A 9,554-nucleotide genomic window follows, 5' to 3' on the forward strand; every position below is an offset into this window, starting at 1 on the left:
AATAATATAGAAGTTTATAATAAATGGAAATAATAGATCAGGTGCCACAAAGCTCAGTTAGCATGGTTAGAGAACTGAGCAAAGAGAAAGAAGAACCATTAGATTCGATCTGCAAGCTGAGTAGTTGTGTGTAAGAGCCGACTTAAAAATGAAGTTATTTTCTTTTTCTCTATTTCAAATGTTTTTAGTTAAACTGGAGCAGAGTGCTTTGGTCAGATTCATCACACTGGCTAAAAAAAAGGAAGAATACTTCCCTTAGCAAAAAGTAGTATACTTGAAGTAAATTCTATTAAGAATAATTAAGTATAAGTTTAGAAAGTATACCAAACAATGTACTTTTAGTGTACTTGAAGTAATACTTCTTCGAACTAAATTGGGACATTTTTAAGTTTACTAAAGTATACTTAAAGTATACTTTACTAACAATAAAGTAAAGAATAGTATAGTCAAGTGTACTTGACTATACTATTGTTAAGTATATGAAATATAGTTTAGAATAAGTAAACTCTTAAGTGCACTGCCTGATTTTAAGTATGATATGAGTGCACTTTTAGTATACCGTACTTGAATAAACTACTTTTTGCTAAGGGTTGGCATATCACCTCATCCTGACTGTTAGCTCTGTTAGAAGATAGTGTAGACCTGTTTTTTCTTCTCAAGGCCCTGAAAACCTTTCTTGACTAGAAAACTTAAATTCGGTCAAAATTTATTCGGCCAGTAACATAATGATCCAAAGCATAAGCCAAACTGGGTCAGACACGGTTTGGCTGACACATAACCAACATTTTTTCACGTTTATCTCAAAATGGACCCCAGAACAATCTGGAGACATCCCTCCCTTTGTATGTTTCAACCTAGAGAAGGTTTCTGTTTTGCAATTGAACAACAGGGGGTTGTACAACTTATTTCCAGGGGTGCCAAGAATTGTGATTTAAAATAAGTATTTCTTCATATTTAGTTTTATTTCCTGAACTTGTTCAAATCTTTTTAGAGTTCTGTTTTATTTAAAGGAAAGCCCCAGCCTTTGATAGAAGCTTTGTAATGCAGAGGTCCAGAAATGTAAGTAAATGTACATTTTTAGTCAAGTTGCCTTCAGTAGTGTGACCCTTTAAGTGTGTAGCCTTGACTGTTGTATCAATCCTGAACTTCCTCCGTCAATCTGAACCCATTCCTGGTGAAAGCATACAGGAATATGTTTTTGCAAACAGGGATTCTCTCATCTAGTTCTGCTGCTTCGGTTTCAGCGTGTCGACTATCAGCTTGACAGGAGGTTAGGGAAGTTTGTAAGATGAAAAAAAGGCAAAGTGGATTGACATACTGCAGCCTGAATAGATGTAGGACTTTGAGAAAGGACGTTCTCCGGATCCAAGGGACAGATCTTCACTAGGGCAAGGGTGCTGCATTGAAAAAAAAACCCAACAGAAAGCCAAGTTTTCAGGTGAAACGTGGAGTAGAAGTGATTTGGAGGAATGAGGTGCTTGTGTATTTTCTCTACCTCTCCACAGATACCTGCCTCTACACTATAACATCCTAAAAACATCAGTTTGTAGCTTGAAAACTCCTGAGATGCTGTCATAGAGATAAGACGTCTTCCTGCACTAAATCAGCACTGAGCCCTGAAATGCGCATATTGTTATGGTCATGGTGCATTCCTTCACTATTTTTTCTCTACTTTACCTTTACAGCTTTTGTGAACACCTTTATGCAAACTACATGAGGCACATTTGTATCAAGATTTCACACACCTTCTTGTTCTGTCTTAACACACAAACTCACGCTTTAAAGTGCATTTTGCTATGTCCATTTGTTGTGTTTTACTGTGGAACAAAGGACCAGGGGCTTTACAGTCCTGCTGCACATGTAAAGGGCAGGATTTTCTGCACATTGAGGCCTCGCACAAAACCTCCACGTTTCAGAAAAAAAAAATGCAGCTGAGTTACATTTTACATCTTCTGAGTAATTGCATTTGTTAACAATGTGGCTACCTAAATGGAGTTACTTCATGAGATAACTAGGTATTGTGTGCATTTTGGAAATCTTAACAGATTGTTAAAGTTTTTTTTTACTTCATGGATTTTCGTTTTTGAATCACTTAAAATAAAATGTAATTAAAATAAATAAAACGAGTATGTCTTTATTTAAAGAAGTTAGTACCGAAATTATGTTTTGTTTTTTGTTTTTATCATTGGTCACTGTATAGGTAAGATAAAAGATTTTCCAACATTTTCCCATGTGTTTTTTTTTTTTGTTTTGTTTTGTTTTTTGTTCTTGTTTTTCAAACTCAGACGCCTTATCCTGCTAAGGAAAAGCCGTAAAAAGTTTTTTTTCCATCCTCTTAATGATTGTGATCCTTTATTTATTTTGTAATGTAAGGGCAGCGCCTTTGAGTGCAGCAAAGCTTCGGAATCTTTGGAGTTATTTATGTGTTTTTATTAAAATCAAGAACAAAGGCAATCTAAAAAGGGAAAATACTTTTAAAACTAAATTCAGACTCAGACCATTTAAAATACAGGCAGGAGTAATTTTTCAGAAAATATTTGTGATAGAAATATTTGATTTTGGAGTAACTTAATATATAAATATATCTACATTAGGTATATGTAATATATTTTGTTTAAATAAGGGGCCATTAGAACTCCCCCCCACCCCAAGATAAAATGGTTTGACCAGGACAGCGGCGGGCCGCAAAATAAGTTTTTCTTTCACTGCAAACTAAGAATGTCAGGTTTTCGGATAAGAAAAGAGAAAAAGGGAAGATGACACCAAAGTCTTAAGGGATTTTAGTAATGAATTTTAAAAAATAAACTGAGGAGTCTGAAACAGGTGCAGAAACGGAAATTTAAATATAAATAAATTCCACACTGATAGCAAAAACTGATGAAAATGTTTTGAGAAAAAAAAAAACTTTGTCATGGATGAATTAACATTTAGAAAATGATTTCCAAGTAGGCATATATACATATATATATATCACTGGGCATGAGTTTTATTTTAAAAGAGCACAGGCGAGCAGTGGACACAGACTGTAAATCCTAACCAAGCCACAGGAAGGCGCTATACCGGCTTTAAGTTGTGCGAAGAAGAAGAGAAGGGAAACAAGATGGCGTCACAATATTACCAAGAGATGCAGGAGAGCTTCAGAAATAACAACAAAAGCCGGGAGTTCCAGGCTCATACAGCCAAAGTACATTCAGTGGCCTGGAGCTGCGATGGGAGGAGGCTCGCCTCCGGCTCGTTTGATAAAACAGCCAGCGTTTTTGTCCTGGAAAAGGACCGTTTGGTGAGTGAAGTCCCAGTGCACTGCATGGTGACGGTAACCTCCGTTTTCCTCTTTATTGTTGTCTCTGCTCACACATGCTGAGTTTTATTATGGCTGAATTTCCTTCAAAGCTGCTCTAATTCACAGGTATCTTTAGTACTGTTGTCAGAAAGTGAACCAAGTCTTAGAATTGGACTGAAAGGCGGTTAGGTTGAAATGACTGGATGCATTATACTGATTATAGCATTTTTAAAACATCTTTCCACACCGTTTCAGATAAGAAAACATCCTTAGTAAATATAAGTGCAGTAGAAATAAGGCAGAAATGTCAGAAAAGATCGATTTTTACACAGGTTTTAACCAGAAAGGCGGATACACATTAGAGGTAATATCAAGGAACTTTTAAAGATGATCATTATAATTTTGTTTTGCAGTATTTAATCAAAATACATCCAATTTAGTTTTAAGTTGATCATTAAGTGTTAAAAAAAACGGTATTTAAGGATAGCAGATGAACCAGAGGATCTCCCCTCCTAATTACAGAAATGTGGGTTGCCAGGGCAACGGTGGCTGAGTTTTCTCTGGTACTGGAACAAGGCAGGAGGTCTTCCACATCACTTCAACTGTCTCCTGGGTCGTCCTAATGTTTTCACGTGACTCCTGAAACTAAAGCTTGTGTCTTCCTCTAGGTGAAGGAGAACAACTACAGAGGACACAGTGACAGCGTGGATCAGCTGTGCTGGCATCCAACCAACCCCGATCTGTTTGTCACTGCGTCCGGAGACAAAACCATTCGCATATGGGACGTGCGCACAACCAAATGCGTCGCCACAGTCAACACGAAGGGTACGATCGTATCTGGGGATGCTGTAATCTTCACCTAGCAAAGATTTGAAAAGAATCTAATTATTTTCCCTGTCTCTTTTTTCCCCCATCAATCAAGGTGAGAACATCAATATCTGCTGGAGTCCAGACGGTCAGACTGTCGCAGTCGGGAACAAAGACGACGTTGTGACCTTCATCGACGCCAAGACGCACCGCTCCAAGGCTGAGGAGCAGTTCAAGTTTGAGGTGAACGAGATCTCCTGGAACAATGATAACGACATGTTCTTCCTCACCAACGGGAACGGCTGCATCAATATTCTGAGGTAGGAACCAAATGGATCTGTGAACCTCAGGCTCCATTTGCTTTCTTAAAATGGGTTCTGATGTATGAAAAAAAAGACAGATACTTCAGAGTGATCCTATTCATTTTAGGAAAAAAGGCCAATTAAAGAAAATGATACAGAACTTCTGAGCTGTGGAGGTTCTGTAGAGGCAACTTCTTAAAATGACTCTTCACACTGAAAGGCTGCAAAATTTGTTATTGCAACATCAGGAGGATCACTTCAGACAAAGAGCAGCTCAATGATGAATGAAAAGAAAGTTTCTGGTGATAAAGTTACTATTTTTTGCCGTGTTTCATTTATCTTGAAACCCCAAAATCAGAGTAATGTGATCTCTGGGGTTTTCAGTTTCTCTCTTGTGACCGATCCTATTATTTATAGTTCCTAAACTATTATTTATAGTGGCCACTATGACCAGTGCTACAGCCATAACAATGACAAAAAAACTATGCTGGGAAGTAATATTCACATATAAATATTGCTAAATGTATCTTACCTTATAAACACAAAGTAGTAATTGTACAACTGATTAAATGTTATAAATGAAGAACTCATAATGTCAAGATTCAAGTTTTACAATCTTTGATGCGAACAGCAGCCAAGTTAAATGCAAAAGTCAATTAAATTTCAGTTGAAATTTCCTTCTTGGATGTTGGATATTCTGAGTACAACTGAAACGGAAGAGGAACGGATGGAGACTAAACGACAGATTGATGGAGGTCGATCCATGGCAAAATTGGACAATAATAACGCCTCTGACTGAAACCGCTTCTCGCTTGACTTTAGTTAAAATGCATCTTAAAAAGGTTGCAAGTCTCACATTACCCAGATGTTAGTTTTTTCATCTCTCACATTATTTGAAAGCTGTATTTAAAGGCGCATGCATATTATGTGCATTTTTGTAAAGCGAGGAAACACATTTATGTCAGAATTCATCAGTCGATCGTGTAACGTCTCTCAGCAAACATTTATTTTCATCTTGTGGATTAGAAAAAAATTGGTCCCCCATCTTTGGCTTCATTTTGAAAAATACTTTGTAAAATGATGTCCAAGTTATTTTAAACACGCCTTCATCACCATCTACTTTAACCATTTCTGTTAGTACCAATAGATGAATAGTAGCAATGAGCTCCTGTCATATTCCAAACAGTAAGGTACAAACTTATTTAGATACGATATTCCAAAGTTATCAGTCACTGCAGTGATTAGAGTCAAGGGAAATCATATTAAACTTTTATTGTGACAGTGGGAATAGTGGTGTCGGATGTTGGAGTTTGCCCTGAAATTGAAGGGTTGATGGTTCAAGCCCCGGCTCCGGCTTTCAGTGTCGTTGTGTCCTTGGGCAAGATACTTCACCTGCATTGTCTACTGATGGTGGTTAGAGGGCCCGGTGGTGCCAGTGTATGGCAGCCTCGCTTCTGTCAGTGAGCCCCACGGCAGCTGTGGCTACAGTGTACTACAGTGTACACTGTAGCCGGCCATATTATCCATATATCCTCCATATTATCAACATGGAGTTCTTTATCCACGACTTCAGTTTTCACCCCACTTTTATTGAGATGATATAATCATGACATAATTTTACTCTGTCGAAGTATAAATGATCAAACCCTGGCAGAGTAAGACACCCTAGGTCTATGTTCTCCTTTATGATGTTTCTTTGTTTCCATCTAAATGAATGGCTGTGGAGATCCTGCACGCGATTTTTTTTTTTTTTTCCCTGTATGTTTCATATCTGAGTTGATCAATGTGTTTGTTGTTATAGCTATCCGGACCTGAAGCCCATCCAGTCCATCAACGCTCACCCATCCAACTGCATTTGCATCAAGTTTGACCCCACGGGGAAATACTTTGCCACAGGAAGTGCTGACGCTCTCGTTAGTCTGTGGGACGTGGAGGAGCTGGTATGTGTGCGCTGCTTCTCCAGGTTAGTCTGTTTTTCTTTCTCTGAATTGCTGACTTTTTGAGCAACGTCTGAGCATATTAGGGATCACCTATGCCCTGTCTTTTTTTCTTTTTTTTTACTGCTACAGACTGGACTGGCCGGTGAGGACTCTAAGCTTCAGCCACGATGGAAAGATGTTGGCCTCTGCCTCTGAGGATCATTTTATTGACATTGCAGAGGTTGAAACAGGTAGTTACCTTGACAACAGGTCCTTTATGATGCAATTCTAGTCCAACATCTCCACTTACTCTATCATAGAAATGTTCTTATTTAAATCGGTCCTTTTCTTGCGATGAATAGTTTTACAACATAAACTGAAGGGAATTTTTTAAAGGAAAAATTATACCTTCCAAAGGAGGATTTCAATTCCCCTCAATTGCATTACAGATATCTGAAACTGACTGGACCTTTAATTAAATGAGGTATTTCTAATGAAACTTTAATGAGACAAAATACCAGTGTAAGACATTTCTAATTACATTCCAACTAGTATAATAACCCAAGAGTTTGATTTACTATTAATTTGTTGGAAGGGTCCAGTTCAAAATGTCTTGCTATAGATTTAAATTGGCTTACTTTTTGATTTACCTAGTCATAATTAAAATTAATGAATGACCTTATTAAAACAGACATTAAATATATTTCTTGAAATCCCGATTAAATTGTCTACTAGTTCAAATTTAACTAATTAAAAAATCGACAAGTCAACATTCCCTTTGAAGATGTCTCCAATTAAAAATGAGATTAAATTTTTTTTAACGTGACAGTATTTGTATTGCAGATATCTGTAATTATAATTCTTACTGGTATAAGCACTGTTCTCAACATAAATATGAACATTTGTGAAGTTCTCAGACTGCTAGAGGCTGTAAATGAAGTTTTAAATTTGGAATTTAATTCAACAATACTTTATTAACCCCAAAGGGATATTGAATTTTGCAGTAACACATACTACATACTTTTTAAACAGGCGTTGATAGCTGTAGAAAGAAAGGCTCTTCAGTATCATTCTGTCTTGCACTTGATCTGGAGAAGCCTCTGACTGAAGAAGCTCTGTTGTTGTTTAAAAATCTGAAGAGGTTGCTCACTGTTGTCCATAATGTTCTTCCCTTTATGAAGAATTCTCCTTTGTGGAAAGAAGAATTCTTCAGCTTTTTTTTTCCATCCATTCTTCATCAGAACTTATCCCTCTGTACAACAAAAGATGCCTTCAGTTAAAAGAATAAATAAAGTTATCCTGTTTTAGACCAGAAAATATTTAGAAGTAAACGTATTACCTTCCATGTTGCAGGTGAGAAGCTGTGGGAAGTGCAGTGTGATTCTCCAACTTTCACAGTCGCCTGGCATCCAAAGAGACCGTTGCTGGCCTTCGCCTGTGATGACAAGGAGGGCAAATATGACAGCAACAGAGAGGCAGGAACAGTGAAACTGTTTGGCCTTCCTAATGACTCCTGAAGAGGATCAGTTGTTGTCAGCTGTTTTTACTCTCAGGAGGGAGGAAAGAAATTGCTAAGACGGACTGTAGTAACCCTCTGCTACCAGCAGGTGGTGCAGCTATCTTTATTTTCCTCAGAAACGACTGGATGTCATGCCCTGTTGTTTTTTATACAGTTAAACACCCCATGCTGTAAAATATTCATGTAAGATAAAGTTTTTTTTTAAATAATAAAATGTCTATTAATAAAGATTTGTGTTAGTCTCCTATTATAATTTCAAAAGCTGAAGGCAGCTATAATATATTGATGTCTTTTGGCACCATTTATACTTATGTAAAGAATAAGTCAATTTTATTCAATTTTTTGAAGTCATACAGAAACATGTCTGCTAGAGTGAAATTACATTTGAAAACTGACCCTCCTGTGATATATATTATATAGTATTTTTTTTATTGTTATTTTAGGAAAATGACATCCTGTTAATTTCAAAAGTTTAATCCATGTACCAACCTCTAAATACACCTTTTCAGGAGCTGGTTGCCAGAAATGAATGCTAATCAGGTGGTGATTTTAGATGATTAAAAACAGGCTAAACATTCATTTGGAGATCATGCGTTAGTTTTTGAGCAAATCAAAGGCTTTTGTTTCTCCTCACAAGTGGAGGAACATTTAAAAATTCAATTTCCTCAGGAGTGGACATCTTAGCAAATGCACTCCAAGGTTAGGGTGTACGTCTCTCTGTGACTGCGGGGTCAGTCAGTATGTTGTAGTTCACAACAAGACAAATGCCAAAACAACTGAATAGAATGTATGGCAATAGTTGAAGGAGAAAATAATATGGTTCCATTGATTAGATGCAAAGTTGCTTACAGAAACATATTTTCTACAGATGAGATCTATGCAGAGCGCCTCTGACTAACTCCTAATTGAAGTGGTGGAGGACCGATGGTTTGGGCTTGTTTTATCCACGGGGCTGCAGCCTCCCCTCATCAAGTCAAACAGGAACTCTGTAAACCAAAGAGTTTTGAAGTCAAAAGAATGATCATGGATGCTGAATCTGAAGCTTGCACAAACTGGGTCATCGACAGAATAATCCAAAAAACGGTAGATAATCTGAAACGGGAAACAACAGAACCGATGCATTGAGGCAGTTAAAGGTCCAGACTTCAGCCTGATTGAATAATCTCTGAAAACCTCAGAGGACTGTAGTGATACTGGAAAGAAGAGCCTGAAACCACGACTTTGTAACTAAAAGCTGAAAGAACAGTTTCTTGATGAGGTCTAAAACAGGAGAAATTATATCTTCTTGAGCGTCTGTGTGAAAGGTTCGCTCTTCAGCTCAACCTGTTGTCTTAGAAAACTTTATACCAGTAAATATAATTTAGCCAGCCAAGGTTATTGGAAAGATGAAAGCCTCCTTTGTCCAAATTTCCCTGCCCTCTGGTGGGAAACCTAGTTATTTTAAACACTGCTGTCCACCTGCTATTAAAAGAATACAGTATGGATCCTTGGCATACCTGTCTTTAAGGTAACATTTACTTAACGCATGAAAACCAAGTGGTCTAATTTCATCATAAGGCCACTGCACCAATATGGCTGTGGTAGATCAGTGACGTCCAGTGATCAAAGCCTGATGATGAATCGACATACTAAGATGAAAACATACGGTAAATCATTGTGTTCACGGGCTTCAGACTCTTGAGCTCTCTTCTCTTGGAATTCTTTTCTCTGTAAGTTATTTTAAAATG

The 9,554-nt window shown here is 37.4% G+C and overlaps 1 protein-coding gene across 1 annotated transcript; it reads left to right on the forward strand.

Annotated features, from left to right (window-relative positions):
* The first annotated feature begins 3,076 nt into the window (after window positions 1–3,076).
* On the forward strand, window positions 3,077–8,021 carry thoc3 (THO complex 3). Its single transcript, XM_015379316.1, has 6 exons — window positions 3,077–3,280; window positions 3,949–4,105; window positions 4,203–4,407; window positions 6,191–6,352; window positions 6,459–6,559; window positions 7,662–8,021. Exons 1-6 carry the CDS (start codon window positions 3,101–3,103, stop codon window positions 7,823–7,825), a joined length of 969 nt encoding a protein of 322 aa, XP_015234802.1. The 5' UTR covers window positions 3,077–3,100; the 3' UTR covers window positions 7,826–8,021.
* The last annotated feature ends 1,533 nt before the right edge of the window (window positions 8,022–9,554 follow it).

This window comes from Cyprinodon variegatus, unplaced genomic scaffold, assembly GCF_000732505.1.
Source record: "Cyprinodon variegatus isolate N-32 unplaced genomic scaffold, C_variegatus-1.0 Scaffold10, whole genome shotgun sequence".
Classification (NCBI taxonomy): Eukaryota; Metazoa; Chordata; class Actinopteri; order Cyprinodontiformes; family Cyprinodontidae; genus Cyprinodon; species Cyprinodon variegatus.

Coding starts and splice junctions, on each gene's coding strand:
- thoc3 (XM_015379316.1), top strand. CDS start 3,101: ATGGCGTCACAATATTACCAAGAGATGCAGGAGAGCTTCAGAAATAAC. Junction 4,106..4,202: donor CGCCACAGTCAACACGAAGG/GTACGATCGTAT, acceptor CCATCAATCAAG/GTGAGAACATCAATATCTGC. Junction 6,353..6,458: donor TGTGTGCGCTGCTTCTCCAG/GTTAGTCTGTTT, acceptor TTACTGCTACAG/ACTGGACTGGCCGGTGAGGA.